Source organism: Patella vulgata, chromosome 7 (genome assembly GCF_932274485.2).
Source record: "Patella vulgata chromosome 7, xgPatVulg1.2, whole genome shotgun sequence".
Classification (NCBI taxonomy): domain Eukaryota; kingdom Metazoa; phylum Mollusca; class Gastropoda; family Patellidae; genus Patella; species Patella vulgata.
In genome coordinates this window covers 29,441,807-29,465,935 of record NC_065885.2, presented here as the reverse complement: position 1 = coordinate 29,465,935, position 24,129 = coordinate 29,441,807, and the positions used below count along the sequence as shown (strand labels likewise).

General features: G+C 32.4%; 1 protein-coding gene across 3 annotated transcripts in view; it reads left to right on the top strand.

The window, feature by feature from the left end:
- The first annotated feature begins 275 nt into the window (after positions 1–275).
- The window catches only part of LOC126827084 (uncharacterized), a 36,371-nt gene continuing 12,517 nt past the window's right edge, over positions 276–24,129 (top strand). The window contains exons 1-2 of one of the 3 annotated variants that reach the window (XM_050556281.2): positions 276–624; positions 3,309–3,353. In XM_050556281.2, the coding sequence (XP_050412238.1) occupies positions 442–624; positions 3,309–3,353 (228 nt within the window). In that variant the 5' untranslated portion in view covers positions 276–441. Of the gene's footprint in view, positions 625–3,308; positions 3,354–18,978; positions 19,030–24,129 lie in introns of those variants that run through there. The other 2 variants (XM_056102300.1, XM_056102301.1) reach the window with 2 other exon arrangements.

Here is a 24,129-nt window from a genome sequence, read left to right as displayed (position 1 = left end):
CGGTTATCATACTCTTCGTTGGAATTGAAGCGATGTCAAAGACCTCTGTTTCTTGACCTACTTTTGATTGACTCGCGAGGATCCAAATCTTTGCATTAATGATGGTTACACTGTTCTATGCTTTACAGGTCTAACCTCGCAGGTGTGTATGCGCTGTTTTCTGTTGTTGTTTTGTTTTATCTTAGATTATTTTTAGGATAATTGCATCAAGCCGAAAAGAAATCGGACATTATTTTCGATTGTCAAGTACAATCTAGGGGAGACAACTTTTGTGCATTTGTTAAAAGTGTTTGAGAAGCGGGTTGGTGAGTGTTAGGGAGAAGGAAGTCTTTGTTGACAGCGTGTTGTCAAATTTGTCTATAAACAAGATCATATTGTGGTTCACGGATTGAACTAACTTCCCGTTTATATAGGCATGTGTGTGCAGTGCTGCTGTTGATAATGGAGATATATCAAGCTATTTCGGACTTCACACCGCCAGTGGACAGCTCCAACAAAAACATTTTGACATTTTTGAAGGGTGACACATTCGAGATATTTCATAGTGGGAAATTAACTGATTGGTGGGGAGCAAGGTCATTAAAAACTAATGTAACTGGATATGTTCCCTCTAAATATATGAAGGTATCAGATTTATCCACCTTAAATTACTGTTTTTATTCTGCTGATCAATTATTTTTCCCCAGTTTCAGCTACACAAATGAATAATTCTGAAATGCAAACTTAAGTTGTATGTAGTGTAGGTCCACTGATCATTTTTAATACTATACTATTACTATGCCATTTTTTACAAAATTTAGTTCAGGAGAATTTTGACAACCAAATACACTGCAATAGGTGTTGCTCTACAAATTCTGGTATTTCCTGATAAGTTTCCTGAATTCGTTATTGCCATCGGTATTATCTATGTTGCCATAACTAATATAAGCTTCTTTGATCACAATACAATTCCCATGGCATCTGTGTGGCTTTTATTACAGTATGATTAGTTTTGGGTATGGTGACTATACTATATTAACAATACATACATGTAGTGTACCAATGCATGTTTCAAAGTTCATATGTGTGTAGGCCTACAGAGGCTATAGTAAATGTAGGTTATTTCTTACAGGACCCGAGGTCTGTAGTGGAGACCAGGGGAAATTGAACAAGTTTTTTCACATGTATGATGGTCCTTCTTCCATATCAAAAGTTTTTATTAGAAGATCTATTTATTTTATTGTATTGTTTGAAGACATATATCATAGTTGTTATTGTGTATCAGATTCAACTGATTTAATCTTTAACTTTAAAAAAAAAAACCACAGTTTAATACACTGGGCTGTAATGGTTCAATATAACCCACTTTATTTTATGATCAGTAGTGATTTACCGCGTTTTATCAGTGAAATGAAAGTGTTATTCCACTGGCTAAAGAAGTCCATGTTGTTTTTACCTAAAATGATTGTAAAATCATAAAATAAATAGAACATTTGTCGTTTTGTCGTTAATAACATATTTTATTTCATCTCTAAGCAAGAAAACATTTATATTTTCACTTATGCTACGCATTCGTGAAAATATAAGTTTTCTTGCTTCTCGATGAAATAAAATATGTTATTCACTCTAAAACGACAAATATCCTCTATGTATAAAATAGTTGGGGCACGTTAAACCACATAATGGGGCACTTTGAACAGTGGTAAAAAATCCATAGTTATCAGTCTTCATTCCATGTTAAACCATATGGACCTTACAATACATTATAAAGCCTAGCTTATGTCGCCCTACGACGCGATAAAACTTACGGAGACTCAAAATCGGCGACTGGTTTACGATCAAGTGGAACTGATCAGTCGTGTCTATGAGGGCCACCTGAGCGCTCTTACGACTGGTGTAAGTCGGACGGCAACCAATCGCTGTCTAGTCGTCTCCAGTTTCTCTGAGTCGCACATGTTCTACTCTTACGGCTGGAGACAACTAGTTGTCCCTAGTCGCAAGCGACATGAGCGCACCTAGCTACGACTGGCTTAAGTCGGCACTTCGATGATGTAGCTAATAAGATTCGGTTATTTAGTCACATGGTAGCCAGGGGCGGTAACAACCACGAGAGACAAGTGGAATGAGGCCATTTTGAAGGTTATCACGTGTCAGTCACGTGATCAGTTGTGGCTCCGATTCTGCAACTGACGCCGGCCAACATGAGCGTGCTTACAACTATGATCAACTGGTTGCTCGTGGTTGCGTCCAGTCGTGGATAAATTCAGTCGTAGCGACATAAGCTGCCAGTTGCAGTTAGTCAGCGTCAGTTTTATCGCGTCGTAGGGCGACATAAGCTAGGCTTTAGGTCCATGGTTAAACATAAATCTGGATTTGGATCACAAACCCAGTCACTTGTTTTGTAGTGATCTAATGAATTTGCAAACAATCAGTGTTCATTTGAGAACAAAACTCCATAGATTTGACATCTGTGCAGCGATTAAAACAATCGAACACCCCGATTTGCAGATAATTGGCTTTAGCCCAGGAGATTCATTTGGCCCCTGTATTTCACAGTTTTAATTCCATGAAGTTTTAATTCCTTTTATTCAATTGGACTGCAGATATTTAATATATCTACTGTTTTTGTTTTGAATGACAAAACAAATTATTAATGCACTGAGGTACATTGAACCAGCGGTTCAACATACTCCAATGACTCCATCACAGTTTTATGATAAAAATTTAAAAAAAATTCCAAATGACCTCTGTGGATCAAGCTCTTGGATTGTAGATTAGACATTATATTTATTATGAACTGATTGTAAGTACAAGTTTTCCTAGACTAAGCGGGTAACAGATATGGAAAATGTTAAGATGAAGTAGTAAATTTTTACTTTTAACACCTTTTTTGAAAAGAAAATCGGTGCCTAACAAATAATTGACAACACGTTGGTTCTGCCTCATTGACAAAGAAATAGGTGTAAGAGTTATCTCACTTCTGTGTAGTCTTGTGTTCCCTACTATTATTTCTTAAAGATATATCAAATTTGATTCAATGTACCCATATGTTCAATGTGCCCTGGTCTCTCATGATCATTCATGTGCATTGTGCTTTACATATTTCATTTATGATTGCCAGAATATTTTTCTTTAAATATCTCATGGAGATGATGTTCTGAAAGAAATTTTTCAGTGTTTCATAAATATATCTCATGCATGAACATTTAGTTATTTTTTTGTTCATCATAACATTATTTGGTTTATCATCTAGAAATCATAAACTGTGATAAGACATATATATTAAGCACTTGTTTAAAATGTAAATCAAGTATCAATAATATTTTCAGTATGTAGAAAGAAGAGTTGGTAAATTACTTCCTGATAATTACAAGGTAAGATTGTCATTATCATACCAGACTAAATTTCTTTAGTTTTCTGTAGGGTCAAATTTGGTTAAAAGATGGTATATCCACTAGCAAATTTTTATGACAAACTTCTGTTCTCTGTTTTCTTTGAGGTCCATATACAGCTCAAATACAGCTTAAGGAAGTTTGATTGGTTACAATTTGCCCAGGACGAAACATTTCTCTGTTGGCAAACTGGGTGGTCAGGTCCTATTCACTTGCACAGTTAAACAAAAAAACATGAAAAAACCCAGACCAATGTTTTATTGACTGGCAACTCATGTTTAGGTGATTAGAAAAAAATGTCAAATGTGGGCATATATTCCTGTACATATCAATTTATTGTGATTCTGTAATTATTATGGCAAATACACGAAATATAAACATTGTCAGATCACTGGGAGTTCTGTCAATTAATTAGCACTGTTCTTATCTAGAGGTCATTGGTGACAAAGATTTTCTTATGACTGTTGCCATTTAGTAGCATATTAACAAAAATGATGAATATTTCTTTGCATATCAGTTCATACAATGTAATATTGTCAAATTAATTTTTATACGTTCACATTGAAATGTGGTTGTATATTTCCGTCGAAACCCGTCGGTCCGTGGATTAGTGGCTAAAGTTAATATCCAATTGACTTTAAATTTATACACAGTGTTTAAGGCCATGAGAAGAAGAAACCTAGTGATATGGCCCTTGATCACTTGTGGATGCTCTAGAGACCAAAGTTATCATCCGATGGACTTTAGATTGATAGGCCTACACAAGTATTGATTTTCAATGAATTTTGTTAACTTAAACATCTAAATCCATGCTTTTAAATGTTTTGCATACTAAATGTTAGCATGGGGCAGAACTAAAAGCCAAACAAATTCTAATGATTTTCTGATAATTACTTAAAGGCTCAATACCACTCTTGTTGTAACTGAATAATATATCCCAATCTTTATTCTGGTCAACAAATTGTACTATTTTACAATATTCTAATTAATTGATGATACAAATTTCATCTTAACACACCTAATTTAAAAAATTGGAAAAATTCAACTTAATGTTTTGAAAAGCCTGACATAAAGCTTTTCAAATGTGACTTGGATTTAAAAATATTTTTGAACCCTCTGAACAAGTAAAATAGGATTTAATGGATAATTTACACAACAGGTAAGACACTAACACATCTAGTACTTAGAATAAGGCTGTTTTTTATTTTCTGGAGCTGTCAAGCCAGCAAGAGAGTTATTGTCCCTTTAATGAGTTGTTACTCTTCTTAATCAGATTTTAGTATATTATAAATGTTTCATTACCGACAACTCTTTTTGACGACTCGGACGACTTAGCTGATGTGGGTGTATGTTTCATTGCCTGGCTGGCAACCTGTCTTATCATCTAGGCCTGTGATTCATTACAAGGCCAGTTTTTGTAGTGAAATGAGCTTAAATAAGCCTTGATTTTGATCTTTTGTAATTATTTGAGCTGGCAGGAAAGTAAGTCCCAGATATCCTGGTCTTAACAGTTAACACCACTAAGATTTATCTACATGTAACTACAACCACCACTGAAATATTCCCTCAAATTTGTACCGTTCTTGGTATTTGTCAGGTTTGTTTTCATAGTGAATGTACATTTACATCAATTGGTATTGAGACGTTTACTACATCTGTGTTTTGTTGTGAAGTTTTCCTGTATTTCCTGTTACCTGAATTTTAATACAAAATGATCACGCTTGTACCTATATAGAAAGAAATGAAAATTATTGCAAAGTAGCCCAGATTTATAAGAAATATAAATGAAATGAAATGAGGTTTTACGTCCTACTGTTCTGATTTGACTGGGTTAATCAAGAAGGGCACACACCATACAATGTGCTATGAGGGTAATTTTGCATGGACAGTGGCCTACTCTTATATCAAATTCCAAATACCAAGGAATCTTTTATGTGTACACCGGACCTCGGTTTTTCATCCCATCCGAAAAATGACTATATGCTGTCCCTTGCCATGCCCTCTGTCCTGCACCACTGACAAGGTGGACCACACCAGGAAATCCAGATCTTGGCCAACACTGGGATCGGATCGAAATAACATTAAATTTAAATGGGGTTTAATGTCCTACTGTTCTGCTCCTACGGGGCTAATGAAGACGGGTATACGCCATACAGTGTGCTATGAAGGAAATTTTGCCTGGGTAGCGGCACTATGGCCTACTCTTGTATCGAATTCCAACTGCCAAGGGATCTTTTACATGCACGCCAATGTATACATAAGTCCTCGTTTTTCTGTCCCATCCGAACGACTAGACAGCTGTCCTTGTTAGGCCCTCTGTCCTGCACCACTGACAAGGGGAAACCACGCTGGAAAATCCTGATGAACTTTCTCAGCCAAAGCAGGGATCGAATATGGGACCTCCTGACGAGCGAGCCAGCGTCTTACCCACTTAGCCACTGTGGCTCCCCACTGGGATCGAATACAGGACCTCATGGTTAGCGAGCCAATACAGCTTTTATATAAAAACTTAATTATGATATAGAACATGTGGTGTATGATGCAAATAATTTGGCCTTATGAATAATGAGTAGAATAGATCTCTGTTAACTTTTAACTTTTTAACCAATTTTTAAAAAGTCGTACCTTTTTAGGATTTACTGATAAATATCAAGATTACAGTTAAACAGTTTGTAATATTTTGCTCATTAAAAGGTTGCTATGCAGGATGACTGTTTAAATTTATCTGAAACTAAAGCTATGTAATGTGATAGTACATGTACATGTATGTAACTACATACAAAATTACAACTGCTATGTGTGACATTTTAGAATCTGACTCAAGTTCAATTATAATGACAACTTTTTACAATGATGTCAATTTCCATGCAAATAAAGGATGTAATCTATATTGCATAGTTATATATAATGACAACTTTATATTATAAACTTCACAATTCAGTTATCAAACAGTTTACATACATTTAAATATAAAAATTCTACTGTATGCATCATACTGTGACTGAAGGCTGGCATATATCAAACTAGTTTGGTATACCGGTACACATATTTTCTCTTCTCAGTTCTGACCCATAGGGCCATATTTGAATCACTAACCTTTTTTGGAGCAGCAAACATATCTAACTCAGTAACTGCAGTGAAAAGTTATATACATTCAATTGTGGCTAATGAAATGACTTTTAGCTGAACAAAACACAAAGGTAATTACATCCAGGTCTTGAAAAATTAGAAGTTTTAAAGAAGCAAACATTTCTTTCAAATTGATGTAATAATACACACTCTGGTGGAGATTCTGCATGCTCAGCCATTATGACCACTAATCGATAGAAACAGTTATTTAGACAGCCTTATTAACTTTTTATTTTCTGTAAATTAAATTCTGAAATACTTGTTCATATTATTTAGAAAATAAATGAAACCGTTTGTATTAATTATAAACAATCGATTTAATGTTTTTAACAGAAAATGTGCCTTTGTATACCGGTACTTGTTTCATTATTTGTCATGTTTACAGCTCTACAAATGTACATAGATTGGGAAATTAATTGGATTTTCATAGTTGTGTTATAAATTAATCAATGGTTTAGAAAACTTAAATGTTATTATGATATCAACAAAACTATAAGCTTACAAAGACAGAGCCCTGTTGTCAAGTCACATTTCTGTTGGATACAATTTTAGTTCTAACAAGATATGGTATGTTTTGTAATTAATGCAAAACCTTTATGCATTATTCAAATGGATTTTATTTTTCTGATAACTTGTGGTTATCAGTCATGTAAAGGACTAGGTTAAAGATCTTCACAATTTTTTTACTCATAAGTATATTCAGTAAGTATATATCTGGGATAATCTTTAAGTAAATGTAATATAATATACGTTATAGACTAGAGCTGTGCTCATATTGTCCCATTGATTTTACCGGAACCTAATGGTATTGGATCAAAATTTACATCATAATGTAGTGTATAAAATTTATTTTTCTATTGTTTACACTGCCATAAGTATCATACAGAGAAACAGTACTGTCCACTCCATGGTCTAACATGAATTAATAATTGTGTTCACATTGGAGAAGTATAATAATGATAATAATAATAACAAGAACTGCGACGCAGTAATGACAGGTTTCACCGGTGCCCTGTTACCCTTGAACATATGTCACTTCCGGTACCGATGAAACCATTAAACAGGTTTCCACATAAGCATTGCACACATCAAATAAAATGTACGCAGAATCAACCAAATCCAGCAATATCAATTCATTGTATACATTTGTTACATGTAAGTGATACTGATAATGAAAATGTTAAATTAGTTTTATGAAATCAGAAATGGCATAAGGCATCACATGGAGAAAATTTTATGTAAATTGAATAATAATTGCCACTTTTATAGACCAAAAACCTTGAAAAGGGACTTGTAGAAAATCGTCTATTTCTCTGCAACCGTACAAGTTAGAAACCATTTTTGGGTATCTGTATGATCGTATGGGTTCAATCTATTTGTTGATTGGAATCAAATATCATAATTTTAAAAACATTACAAATTAGACTCATTTGAATAAAATATCTGTTTTGAAGGCTAAAAATACAGTTTTTGCCAAAATGACATTACTTCCGTTGACAGTAAAAGTGTTAAATTACTTGTATGAAATCGTAAATGGCATTAGGTATCACACGGTGAAAATCTTATGAAAATCGAATAATAATTGACACTTTTATGGACCAAAAACCTTGAAAAGTTACCTGTTGAAAATCGTCTATTTCTCCGCAACTGAACAAGTTAGAAACCATTTTGTGATACCTATATGATCGTATGTGTTCATTCTATTGGTTGATTGGGATCAAATATCAAAGTTTTAATAACAAATACGACTCATTTGAATAAAATACTGGTTTTGAAGGCTATAAATACAATTTTTGCCCAAATTACGTCATTTCCGGTGACATTGGAAATGTTAAATTGATTTGACCTTGAAAAAATATGTGACAACTCTTGTTGACTGCTCGGATGACTTAGCTGCTGTGGGCATATGTTTCGTTGCCTGGCAACCTATCTTATGATTTTTGGATCAGGAACTGGTCCCCAAGCACTGTTATTATTGTTGTTCATATTCTTCTTTTTGGGGTGACACTCTTTGCAAAAGTACAGTTGACATGAAACTTGGCCTGCTTGTTCCATGGACAATTGCGCATAGATTAATGATGGTGGCAATGATGCCATGCTTGGTTCCTGGTCCATATACATGTAGTATTACATGTATGTCTCATATGTTTTGTTACAGATACATCTTGGTAGGATATTTTAATAAACAAGGTAGCAATACTCTGTCAACATGTAGGCCTAAAACAAACAGTAAATGAATACAACGGGTACAAACCATGTAAATTTTAAAATGAAAAAAACCCCAAACATATCCATAAACTAGATTGGAAAAAGAAATAGAAAAATGATGTCCAAATTTTAAAAAGTTGGAACATTTGCAGATAATGTTGTTAAAAGTTAATTCAAACTGTGATAAAACTCTAAACTTACTCATTATCTGGCCAAAATACATTTACAACAATTTTACAAAAAAGCAGACTATTTGTGTGTGTTAGAATTTGATTGGATCTGTTAAACAGGTGAATTCAAATATAACTGGATCTCGGAAAATCCTCACATCAACATTAGCTGTGTAAACAAGGGCTTTGTGTCAGCAATTGACAACTAGGCACAAACATGTAAAGGAAATATTTGAAGCTGATTGCTCAATTTGAATGTTTAATCTTCCCTACATCTTGTTTTCTTCCTCTAATATTAAACAATTAACTTCGAGAGTAGCGACATTCTCGGTCGTCTCGTACATATCAAGTTACCTGTATTTTTCATTTGTAATAATCGTACTGGACTTGAATGAGAAGATCGACCACCAAGGTTTTTTTTTCATTGTTTGATATTGCGTAAGGTAAGCGCCACCCTTTTTTTTTTATTTCTGCTAGATTTAGTAATAAATACCAAGCATAGGTTTTGCCATGAATTATAGTCTGATCAGACCATACGACTTCATTCAAAACAGTAAATTGTGACAACATGATCATGAGAACAAAGGGGCAACGTTGCTCTGCTACATTTCTAGAGAAGCTTTAGAAATTTCCGGAGGTCTTCACCATTTGGTAAACAAAATGTTTTTCAATACCTCCACATCGGGGGAGGATCAATTTGATCGTATTCAAAAACAACCATACTGCAATTAAGATATTGATGTATTGATATTTATGAAGATTGTTGTCAGCGATAAATCAGGCTGAAGGCAACAAATAATCCTTATAAAATACTTAAACCCTAACCCTGGTCAGTTATTTGTAATGTTCAGTAAAATTTTTGCACTGATTTAGTACATGTACACATTGTACATCCAACATTGCAGATGAATATATTTTTGTTGGAATTAAAATTATGCCAAATCGAAACAGTGAGGTACAACCAAAGCCTATGCACTGACAAAACATCTATAAAAAGTGTTTGAGACTGCTCATCATTAGGGTATAATTATCTCCAGGAGACAGGTCTGAGATGACACATTATTGGGGTACAGTTAAATCCTCTCCAGATGGAAGGTCTGAGATGACCCGCTATTGGGGAAACAATTAGGTCATCTACAGATGGCAGGTAATTAATCCAACTCTCATGTCATCTCAGTGTTAACTGTACAATAATCATAAAATCAGGGTTTTTTTTATAATTCTTTAATCCCAGACATTTGATGTAAAAGATGTGGTGATAAACTATCCCTTGTATGTATGAGGTAATAATCCTAGTCGAGTGATGCTGTTTACACACATGGGTTGAGCCTTAAACAGCTTTCAATTAACACAGTGAAACTGAATAAATACGACAAGTGTATGAAGAAGTGAGACATGTTTAAAATGATTTAAGTGTGTTTAGAAATCACAAGGACTAGTTAAACCTGTAAATGTCTTGGTGAAATAGTGGATAAGAACTTCACATTAAAAGTGGCAGCCTTGAGTTTTGACTTTTAAAAATAGTGTGTACTACTACATGTACATTGTATACTATACATGAAATGCATTTCAAATGACTTTTAGTTGTTGAAATTTGTTTTATGGTTCAAAATTCTTAAATTTGAAAATACACCTTTTTTCAAAGGCCATTCGCACAAGTGGTAGCTAATATTAAATGTTTGATAATATTTTTGTACACAGAGTGTAATATTGGTAAGTAGTTGTAAGATCTTTGATTTTTCTCGAAAAACAGGACAGCTGCATAAGATTTCTGGAGACGACTATGATTGTATCTAATTTATGTCTAATCTTGAAAGTGTGATATTACAGACTATTTAACAAGTTTACATAAGCATTTGTTTGGAATATCAATGGTCTGTGCTACACAGGGATATGGCTGGAAAGGGCAATAACTCTGCAAATAATTGATGTAGTGTGAATCATTAGGGTTCATCATGACTATAGCTGAACCCTAATGATAGGAAAAACCTAAACTTAAAAACTCTTGACTACACAGCAATTACCATGTTATGTATGATGGGGTGGTTAACGTAGTTGAAGAGAATATACATATAATAATGTATGAATTGTGGGTGTATAAATTTGTAGCTTACACAAAAAAAGAGATGGTGTGTTTATCATGGGTAAATATCTGACCAATACTGTCTTCGTTTATTTATAAAACTCACCTGTCCATACATTCATGATTCACCTCATACAATTTTACAGCATTTTATCTCGACTACTTCGACAGTCAATACTACTCCATTGTATGAATAAAAGTACTCTTCATTTCTTCTATTTACATTCAAGATTTGTTTGTTTCTCCCAGAAGTTTCTTTGAACAGTCAAAATCTGCCATTGCTTGTGCGTATAGGTAATAGAATTAAGACACTTTATCAAGGAATTTGATCTTGAACCTGCTGACCATCTGATTAATTGAATGAAAACTTGTGGTATTTGATATATTGTTGTTGAACTCATCGAAATAATCATAATATAGTTTGTATGTTATGGAGTACATGATAGGGACATGCAACTCTTTCCACCGGTTTTCGATTTTCATCAGGATATTACTAATAGTATTGCTGTTATCGTTTGGATACAGCTGTTGTCGTTTGGATACAGCTGTAGTCATTTGGATACAGGTAAATGAAGAAGGTGGTTGAGAAATTAGGTTCTGAAATCTGAACTCATTCATTCACAAATCTACACCACTCAAAACAAGTTCCTTGATTTTTTATTTTTGTTCAAATTTATGTACGTTATGAATTAAATGAGTTATGGTTATCATGTAATTGAATAATTGATTAACCTTTTATTCTCAGATTTGCTTCTCAATTTTTTAGTTTGAACTCAAGTTCCATAGTACCTGATACATGTACATAGAATGTATTGAATAAAAAAACTGGTTAGTGTGAATTTGATCACAGACGTGAAAAAGTCTTTAAGTAAACCTGTCAATGTGTTTCTTTGTGTTGAGGTGACAAATATTTCCTAAAATCCAATAAAGAAAGTAAAGAAACTTTATTGTTGCTCGTCAAATTGCTAAGATCTTGATTTTGAAGCTTTTCTTATGCAAGTTTACTTCAGAATGAGTGATGTAGAAACAGACATGTTTTTTTTGCTACTGTAATATAAATACACGTCCTGATTAAATAAAGTTAATATTGTCTCCTACATGTTTTTTTTTTCTTTAACATCACTTCATTGCCCCATGTTTGGTTAATAAACTTGCTACGGAAATACAGAACTATCAACTACGTACACTCACTTTAATATACTTACCGGTCAGTGTGAAAATAAATTGTTATAATTCAATTTGATTTGAAGATTAAGAAAATAGATTGTTATTACCAGGATTCAATTTGATGGGATCAGTGTGTTTGATGATTAAGAAAATAGATTGTTATTATTCAATTTAATGTGAACATTGTGTTTGAAGATTTAAAGAAATAAATTTAGAAACATATTGGATTTATTCAATATGGTGTTAAAGATTAAGAAAAATTCTTGAAAATAGATTGGTTTCATTTAATTTGATGTGAGCAGATTATTAAGAAAATGTATTTGTTTTATTTAATTTGATGTGAACATTGTGTTTGAAGATTAACCAATACCCTTGAAAATAGATTGTTTATATTTAATTCAATGTGAACAGTGAGTTTTTAGATTTCGAAAACAGATTGGTTTTATTCAGTTTCATGTGAATTTGAATATTAAGTAAAATCTTTGAAAATGGAGTTTGTTTGCTATTAAAATTGAATTAATCAAAGTTGATTTCGCCTAATACAAATTTTTGAGATTTAGATATCTTATTATATAAAGTGGAAATAGTTTGAAAGTAGCTATCAGTGATCAGTTTTTATTTGGATTATATGTCACTAAAAGCAGTGAAGATGGCCAGCAGATTTTCAGGTTTTCTGACAACTATACAAGTCCATTATATTCCTAAGGTAAGTCTTCCTATATATTTAGTTTATCATGTAATTACCTACTTGGACATATGGCTTATCTCACGTCTTTTAGTGTATACAATGGTTTTACTGTTTAGAGGTCTGTGTTATTTTTACTTATATCATTTCTGAAGCAAGGTTGTTTAAAGGAAAGTTTACATTGTAATATAAGTTAGATGTGAGAAGATTAGACAGATGGATGTAATTTAGTTTTGTTTTAAGGTTTGTACTCTTGTACACTGTCTTCCTATTAAGATTAAAACTTTGAGGACATACGTTGCACATTCCTCATGCTCAGCCAAATCCATTGATGTTGTTTACACAGGTAACATTAGCATAATTTAAAATGGGACGCACCTGTTTTAATAGGCTGTCGATCATATTACCATTGGTGGGTGTAATATAACGTTTTAGAAAAATTGTTTCTGTTTCATAATAAATTGATGTGCAGTCTGACTATGTGTAGAAAACGAGGGAAGTGAATCTACTGTTACAGGCAGTTACACCATGTTAATATAAATTGATTCAGAATTTTAATGTTGTAATATCTTTAATTTGTGTCAGGCGTTTTGGGGCTTATGAACCCAGTTCATTAATTTAAAGCCTCATTATGCCAGAATAAAAGTTAGGGTAGGTGTTTTAGGCATTCCTATTCCCACTAACAAAAATCTGCAATGCACACATACTTCAACTGATTGGTGAATAGAGTACTTGGATGAGCCTAATTACATAATAACAAAGCCAAAAGTCTTTACATTAAAGGGTGGGTGGGCACTGTGTGGTCTAATACTCGCTTTAGATAAAGGTTTGTCATTTAGTCAGATGTTTAGTTTCGATTCCAAGCTTGTACATGACCTGAGTAGGGTCACCTGTCTAACCCTGTGATTTAGTTCCACTGCTAAAAGACCCCTGTGCTCAAGCAAATTATTGATAAAAATTATACCTTATCTTAAGTCCAGAAATGAGCTAGTTCGTGTTATAATATATGTGAACGATTTCACTTTGTTATGCCTTTAAGAGTGCTATAAATAGTGACTGCTTCAACAATACCAATAAATACATTAATGTTAATGAATAGATATCATTTGTAATCAGCAAAAAACAAAAAATGTTGTTTAAATGTTTGTCGAAAAAAACATACTCTATAACAGCACTGGTGCTATAAAAGTTACACCCATCTCAATGAAAAACATTTCCTTATACAATAGCATAACTATTGTCAGATTACTTATCAGAAATAGAATAATTACTCTGGGTTCTTTTTGTTTTTTTTGAGGATTTTTTTCCTGGAAGGTAAAGTTTTATAAAAATATTAATATAGTGACAAAAGAAAAAGCATCTTTCCAAATGACTGTTTTTGAATAAGAATGATTATGATATTTTTAGTGAATACGATGAAATGAGCAAATTTTATAAAGGTTTTCACATACATGTAAATTTATTTATGTCTAAAAGTGTTCAGTTACATCAGGACCACCGATAAATGAATGAATCAAATGGCATTTAAAGTCCTACTTTTCTGCTCCAAACGGGCTAATGCATTGTGCTATATAGGAAATTTTGCCTGGACAGAAATTAAGTTACAACTAATCATGGGTTTTGTCTTGTTTTCTCTGTCCTGCGCCACTGAAATGAAGAATACAAAGCTGGATAAACTTGGGGAACTTTCACAGCCAACACCGGTTTGTGAACCGGCACCTTAACTATCCATCACCAATAAACAAGTGAGAATCCAGGATAGACAAATTCCAAACGATCAGATTTTGTGGGTGTATGTAGCAGGGACCGGTTATGGCGCAGGCCAATTAGGCCATGGCCTGGGGCCCTGCACTTTTAGGGGCCCCGTGTAATCATTCTCTGTGTTTCCTTATGCTCTGGCTTGGTTCAATAAATCCTCTCAATAATCTTCTTCTGGCCCAGTAGAGCCCTGATATAAGCAACCGGTCTGGTGACAGATTGAAATTGCTTATAATGCCACTGTTATTTACTTTGATATTTTTAGTATTTGATGGATGGATGAATGGATGCCTGTGTAGTACGCCACATGAAATATACTAATGTTCAAAAGAAAGTATACACTGCATTTTGTGCTCGGACGATTTAGCTGCTGTGGGCGTATGTTTCGTTGCCTGGCAATCTATCTTATTGAACAATTTTTAAAGCTAAAAGTGTACTTAACTGCACACCATGTTGTAAAACAACCTTGAAGAGTATTTAATAAGACACAAGAGGTAAATCTAGAATTTACATGTACACACTATATTTGTAATACTTGTTTGAAGAAAATCTGATTTCGTTTTGATTATTAACACCAGTAGAAAATATGTGAAGTTAGAGAAAGTATCTATAAGACATGCTGAGAAAGATAGCAGTAATCTTGTGCAAGACTTCTGTTTTCAGGTATTAAATAACCTTCCCCACCCAAAACAACATGCTTTAATGATACAAGATATCTTGTGTAATTTACATGAAATTAAAAGATGCCAGGCTATGAAACATAAGCCCACATCTGCATATCATGCAAGTTTCCAGCACAAAGATTGTCGACTTGCGCTTCTTTTATTTACTTCAACATTTATAAGATATTAAAAAGTTATCAAGGGCAACAAACCACGGAGTAATGATAAAAAATCATTGAAATTAAAACTTTATTACAGTGTGTACAAGCATTTTCAGAGTGATCAAGGACAATATCTCAGAAAGTAATTATTGGAAGTGAGTAGATAAAGTGTCAACAAGATATTCAAAGTGATCACGGGTAATTAGTCTGAAACATATTATTGGAAATCAATAGGATTCTGTTTTCATGCAGATAAACACTGTGTATAAATTTCATGTCAATCAGATAATTATAACTTCACCTAGAGCATCTGCAAGGAATTGCGGATGGGTCAGGGATGTAAGGGCAGATTTTACAAAATCGTTTGTTTTCATAAAAAAACATGTTTTTGATCCTTCATCTTGACATTGATAAGATTAACAATCATTATCTAACATTAGAGGTGGGATATAGTAACCCTGTTTCTTAAATTACCCTGCACTCCCTCCACCTATAATGGTAATAATTTTGACCCTTGTCAAATTCTGTTTAGTACAAATTTATAATTCATGATATGTAGTTAAATATGACCAAAGAGCATATTTGTTTAACAATTTAAGTTCAAACCATCTTGTATTGATGGTTATGACCCATATTAGCCTCTATCAATATTTGTTTAATAGTTGAAAGCCTCTCTATTCAAAAATCCTCCATGGGAATGTCACTGTTATATCTAATAATATTAGCTTAAACTTTTAGTACTAATAGTATAGTCAAGTTGAGTGTTAAAAAGTCTTTAACTGTAATTTGTTAACAGATTTGATTTCATGTTATTTTTTGGTCATCTTTTATCTTTAACTCTTAAATGACCCAGAGGTTTGACCTCATAAAGTCATAAAAACCCATGTCATATTAGTCAATAGTGTTAAAATATAGATATGCATTTTAAAGTCATTTCATTTAAAAATAAAAAAAACAACTATAGATAGACCCTTCATGTAAATGGATGAAATAATCTAAATTTAATGCCATTTTCATGAATATGAATTTTATATCAAAAATTTTAATCTCATGCAAAACTCATGTATATAATGGTTATTTCTATCTTTTAATTTAAGCTTATTTAAGTAATTTGTTGATTAGGCCTACTTCTATCACGTTCTAATGCAAAACTATAAAAATCTACACCACTGATAAAATCTTAATCACTGTCATTCAATAAGGATGTTAATCCGTCGTTAGGAGAACGTTATCGTATAGACCCTAGACATATCAACATTTTATTATAATTATCACTAAAATCTTTTAATGGGTGTCTTTAATCCTGTCAGATCTGGGAGATTATCTACCATTGACATTTTGATTTTATGTTCTGAATGAAATGTTAAACTATAATCAAATTGAGTACATTTTAATTTTTTTAGCATGGATTAAGCCATGAAAAATTAGTCAATCAAGGACATTAAGTAATAAAGTGAAAGTATGTGTCGAGATCTCTTTGATCTAGTGTATCCTATCATATATGAAAGAAAAGATTGAGATTTAATTCAAATGTGCTTTACTCGACATCTTTTCTTAAGTAGGATAATTGAGCTCTAAGTGTTGAATATAAATACACCCAGGAAAAGATGAATAGAGAGGTATTTAGAAATTGTGTTAAGAATTGTGTCAAGGGAGTCTATGTCTATTTAAAATAGGCGAAGCAAAGGAAATGTGGCAATGGACTGATATAATACAATAAATTTTATTTGGCAAACTACACCACAGGGGTATGTTTATGTTAGGATATATATAAGTATAAATTTTATAGACAAGAGATGTATTGATATCATTTAGATTACAGTTTTGTTGTAGCTATAACAGTGAAGATTTTTGTCAAAATTAATATAATTTTATTTATTATAACACAGGATAACACAAATCAGCAATAATCTCAGGATCTACCCACCAACTTTTTTAAAACACTTATTGCTAACCACAACTCTAACCCTTATAAATATGGATGATGCTTGTGGTGGGTAGATTCTAATGTCCAGCTATTTTCATGGAAATTTATATTAATGGTACAACAAAAGGTATACTTTTGGAATGTTTCTTTTTTCACATAGAGATATTTGTTTTGTTCTGCTTTGTGAAATGGGTCATCATAAGGATTGCCAGCCCTGTATTGTGGTCATTTACTTTACAGCTACATGGATTAATCATTGTTATTTTATAGTATCCTGTTACTTCCTTTTTAAAAAAAACCAGGATGGTTCACCTTCAGTAATTAAATTTTTTAAGTGCATTATATATATTTAGAATTTCTACATTTAAATAAAACAACTAGTCAACAACATGTATATTATAAGTTGTCTGGTTATTGTTACTGACAAAATTAAAGCCCTATACACATTTACCTACACTAACTGTATAAAACTTTAACCATGGTATCAATTTAATATTTTCATGGTTGTGTTTAATGGAGTAAAGGGTTAGATGGTTGATTGGTCCAATGTGAGCGCTTTAGATCGTAATGTCTGTCATTGAGTCAAGTGGTGTGTTTTCGATGCAAGCTTGTACACGACAAGGAATATAGCTTGTATGTACCATATGTTAGTCCCAATATGACCCAGTTTGTGATTATTGGAGGTTAAACTCTCTATATTGACAAATTATAATTTTAGTAAATGATATTTAAAATGCCGTTTTTTAATAAATCACCTCCTCTCAAAGCTTACAAATGGTATCGAATAGTCATCGTTATCAGGTCTTTCAGCAAAAAAAGATTTATATAGCCAATAAAAACTGGGTTGGCAATTGTTTCCAAACAGTTCAATATTTTGAGTTAAAAACTTTCAAAGATGGTAAATAGGAAATTTCTTTGAATGTTGTTGTTTTTAGATACTTATTAAATGACCTTTTTTCTTTGAATACATAGTTAAAACTGGGCTCTTTTAATCCATGCTTTATATTTTACATTTGTGACTCTGCCTCTGGGCATCGTAGGTTTACTATGACATTGCAGCCATATCTCAATCATCACCTTTGTATAAAAAGACTTGTTTTTTTTTATAAAGAAAAACAAATTGTCAAGTTACTAGAATAAGTAAACTTGTTGATGTTTTGTTATCTATCTACTGGGGTGTTGGGTTTTTTTATTGCGTTTTTTTTTTGTTTTTGATGAGACCTAGTGACCTGAAGATGTCAACTATAGTTCATGTAAATACAATCAAGTTTAATTGCAAGTCACATGTTAGTGGTGGGGTATATAGATGATATAGTCATTGGACATACAGACATTTGTGGTCTTCTACAACCTTATTAGGACATATCAAAGTGATTTATTCCCATGTTTTGGTTGAGTGAGTCTCAAGAAGTGAGTGTTAATGACTATAATATAATTTGGACTACTTGAGTTCACATAATAACAAGCTATCATAGAAGGAAGTTGGATCTTAGGAATAGTATAATTTCTAAATACCAGTTGAAATATGAAGACTTTAGTTGATATTAAAGTAAGTATTGAATATACAGCTATACAGTCTTTAATCTTATAATTATATGTATACATATTAGCTTACATATTTATACATATCTAAATGTATGTTTCATACTTGTGTGTCGACATCAACATGTACTATAACTCACGTGGTTCTCCTAAAGGCAACTCTCTGGTATGTATTATCATAAAATATTAGTAAATAATTGATTTATTAGAAGATTGACATCAAATTTATTTAACACTGATAAATATTGATGTATATTATCATAAAATATCTTTAGTAAATAATTGATTTATTAGAAGTTTGAGTTGACATCTAATTTATCGAGACTGGTAAATAACTCACATTTAAGGAAATAGTTTGTCAAGAATTACAGTCATTTTTATTTTCCATCTCAAATTTACGGTTATATGAAAATGTCGTGTAATGAATATGAAGGAAGGAAAAAGCTAACGGTATGGTCTTTCTATTTGTTTCTAGAGCAACTTCCCATTTAAATTCTGAAAATCAGCATGTGCAGGTAATTCTTGGTGTGTTAAGATTTTTTTTTACTCTCTTTATCCACCTCAAGTTTTCAGTATTCATGAAAATGAAATTCTTAGGAATTAGAATCAGCCAGTACACATTTCCGGGAGTAGAACTGAATACTGGTACTTGTTTGACAACAGATTGGAAATAGTAAAGTAGTATAATATTTTTACACTTCTGGTTATTTCTTATAGCTGGATGCTTTTTTCCAAGAATGTGAGGGATTAGAAAACTCCTTTAGAGCAAACCCTATTCCAACATATTCTGATAGCTGAATTCTGACAGTCAGGGTCCTGTTTCACGAAATTTTAACAAAGATAAAATCCAAATTTGAGTAATTTGATTGGATAATATTAGATTGATTTTAGTGTTAGCCAATCAAAACTGAAGTATCTACTAAAATTTGGATTTTATCTTTAGTTAAGATTTCGAGAAACCGGACCCAGGACTAGTGTAAGAAGAACTATAGGGTGGGATATCCAGTCCTTAGTGATCTTCAGACTTTCATTACCTCCAAAATACTGACTGTAAGTCTATTTTGTGAGGATTTCTATATTTTGTTAGGGATATCTAGAGATTAAATATTAGTACATAATTACACATAAGAACTCCACACAGAGCTAGAAAGATAAAAGCGAAGTATTACAAACTGGAGACTGACAGGACAAAGAAACTTCTATTATAAATGACAAAACAATTAAGGTTATGAGTTAATAACAATACCAGTAATTGTCTTGTTTATGAAACTAAATATATGACCTGTTTCCTGTGAGCAATCTCATTAATATTTCTTATGAATATATTAAGTATAAGATGTACAAGTTAAATGTGAAAAAGAGTGGGTTGGAAATTTCTGTCATTTTCACTTATCATGAGATGATGATGTAATATGATTTCCTTATTAGCCTGTCTGATGATAAAGAGTAATATTGGTGAAACTATGGTGACTTTTATTAGTTGTTTTGAAGTTTTAAATGTGTGATTGTTCAATGTGAGAAAAGGAGGTATGTATTAACTTCACTTGAACAATGTTGAATGCAAACCACAAAATAAGTTGAACCATCTAATATATATTGTTCAGACACTTAAGTTAAACTTGTTTAAAACTCTTGTAATCATTGTCTAAAGTCTGAATGCTAACTAGGGTGGGGCAAATACTCACTACCTGTCTTCGAGGATTTTGGTTTATTTCCCAGCCTGGCTTCCTTTTGACCATCTGAAAGGGTTGGCTTAAAATTGACAGCTTCAAGTTGTCAGGGGTATGCACAATAAAATTTATCCTCTTTTTCAAGTAGAATATTTAGCTGTAGCAGTCAGAACAGTAATCTGCTTTCAGTGGGAACCCTGCAATCTCCTGGCATTACATCTCTTTCTTCCTTGCCTTCTGAATGGTAAAGACGTAAGTGATCTCAAATTTGAAAATATTAAGACACATGTTTTTAGTAGTGACATGTAACTTCAACTGCATCCAGTTTGAATTAATTTTTCTTTTAAAAATTTACACCTAACTGTGCTAAGTTTGCTCTGAACACAGCCAATGTGAATGGGTACCCCTTCTTAAATTTTATTGCAGCCAAATCCAAACCTTTTTGTGTGCATTTTGTAATTTTCAGATTTTCATTTGTTCATTTTGTCCTTTTCTTGATTTATTAGTATAAAAGAAAAAGTCAATTTTTGTCACATACAAGACAGCTGTCACACCAAGATTCAACCACAGTTGATAGTTTTGACATATTTAGTATCTGTATTTAATTTTATCAAGTGATTTGACATTTTCCTGATGAATAGAAACTGGAAACATGTCATTTGTACTGTCAGAAATTATATATTTAGCAATCATTGAAATGACAAATTAGAAATTTTAAATAAATTTGATAAAATTTGTTTTAATTAAAATATCTTAGATTAAAAGTTATCAGGTTGATCAATCAGTTTTGAAGTGATTATCTAAACTTGACTAAATATTGCATAATTAACATACAGTATATCATTAATATCAAGTTTAAGGAAGAAAAATGGGTATAATGTTACATCAATTATCCTATTACTTAGAAGTTTAGTATTACCAGAAACAATATTTTTTAAGGAAATTGAAACTTATTTAGTTCCTTGTTGTTTACATGTAAGTAATAGTTGTGATTTTAATGTTTATATATGCATATTCGGATGTAAAAATATTTACATAATTTGAAATGAAATGGGGTTTAACGCCCCATTTTTCTGCACCGACTGGACTAATGAAGCCGGGCATCTGTCATACAGTGTGTTTCTTTAGACAATTGAGATCACAAGGGTCATAGAGGGGTAAGTCTCATGAAAATGTTGAAATTTTGGTTTCATTTGGAACAATTTCTATGTGGGTAGGGATTCCACAATCACATTTATTTGTTGGGGTGGGGTGGGGTGGGGTGAAACACAGTACTGAAACCAAATTTTTAAAAGCAAATATAAAATTTAAAAATGATACAAACTAGGAATAGACATATTCCTTAACAATGGCCCAAGAAATCCCTCTCTGGCCATTGCTGGATTGGCTTCTGATACCTGAGCTTTTGAGGGAGTATGTCTATTCTTCCCGTCCAATCAAATCTATCACAAGTACAGCAACATGACAGACCTTCGTTTAATCAGGGGTCTTCCCTAAAACTTTGGACAGTGATTTAAGGTATTAAAAGCGGTGAAAGTATTGTTCGTCTCCAAACAGTATTGTTAAATTGATAGCCTTTTTGTCACGCAATTAGATTTTCTGCAATATTCTGCTATGCACTGGTTAATTGGGAATAATAACATCGTGAGTCATGACGTAATGTTATGTAAACATATTTGATCCAATTTGGAGCTCTGTTTAAAGCGTAATGATATTGTTATGCAGTTATCTAACTATTGGTTGTTAATCGGACTATTGACCCGTCATAATTTGGAACATAAATTTGCTTCCATTACAGCAGTGTTAAGTGGGATTAGCTCTAATCAAACGAAACACTGCGAGGAGTATAAGGAATAGGATGTGTGTATTAATCTGATTGGTATATTTCTATCAGGAAGAGATGATCTCTTTGATTTAGTTAGTGTTTTATATCATAATGAATTAAATATGTTATATCGAGGTATGTACTAATATAACTCAAGTATATACACCTGGTCGTGTGTCTTATTGATTACCTCACCATCATTAAATGTTAACTTTATACTTCGAGTTGAGGCCTTTAGACATATTGATATTTCTATGGTCTATTGAACGACCAAGTTACGTATAGTAATGTGTGGTTATTAACTATTTATTTTATCAATATTAAGGTTAGTAATATGAATTCATTTTAGATTAATGTATGATTAACCTAGATATATTTATAACAGGTTTTTTTGTGATGTTTATTAGGCTGTTAGAAAAGTCTTACTTTATTGGATACTACAACATTGCCAAATTATTCAGTGGGGGATTACTGTGAAAAAAAAGAGATGGGGTTTAACGTTCACTCGACACAAACTATGTCATTTCGGGAATAACATATTGTACAATTTTATTTAAACAATTCAAGAAAACCCTCGAAGTTGGAACCACCCCACTTGACTCACTAACAGACTTTGTGATCTGAGGCCTTCACATTAATCATTAAAACATTCCGAAAAAGCGATAAATTTCGTTACATTTTGGATTGCATTGCTTTCCAGTCTGGGTATGCAAATTTCAACAGAAACTGATCTTCAGATAGATTGATCATTCAATAATATTAAAGCTGTAGAAAAATTTGTTATCTTACTACATGTATGAACTCATTAAAAAAATAAGAAGTGGTATTAGCCTATATTTCACAATCACAAGTTTGGGATTGTCAAGGTTTGTAATTTTGTTTTCTGTTAATATTAAAACAGAGATGCTCTGTAAGATAAATTTTATTGAATAGAAATATTCTTTATAGCATTAGAAAAATATGTTATAAGAATGCAGAAAATTTCTATAGGAATGTTTGCAAAGGTCTCTAACATAGCAATTTTGGAATATTCTGGGGTGCATCACATAGGGTGCAAAAATCCAAATGTAATAAGAGGAAATTTCGATTTCCGTCCAGCCTAGAAATGAGTCGTATATGAATTGTTAAATACTTCCTGGTACTTTGGTACCATTCTTGATTTGAGGATTTCTGTAGTGGTATTTACTACCATTGGAATAATTACAGAATCTTTCAATCTAGCACTGATTCCTAATGGTGACCACATTCTAAAGTCTGCTCAAACCATTCACAATTAAAAGCGAAAAAATATAAAGGCAATTTTAAGCTTTTGATTATTATATAATTGCTAAGGAAGAACTAAGTTTTTTCTATGTGTTTTCTGCAGCAATGTCATGTGTTGTACTTGTTTATTCATCTGTCCTTTATCAGCAATTCTTATTTGGATAACTATTATTTAGCCTTTTGGAAATTTCATAACCCTATTGATTTTCACAGATTTTTATGTCATGTCTGTATACATGTATCTTGATAATTTTACAAGATTGAAAATGTGATTTGTTTTAAGGATAGATTATGTAGATTGATGAAAGAAAGTAGATTATCAAAGTATCATATACATGTATGTTCAATGATTCTTTGGCCCTTGATAATCTCACCAAATCTTAACATACTCCATACAGGCCTGGTTTAGATGTGGTGAGACTCAAAGCTGAAAGAAGCTATAGAGGATAAAGCTACATTGTACTAATGTACATATTGAGAAAGAATTCATCATATGTTGCTCCAGCAG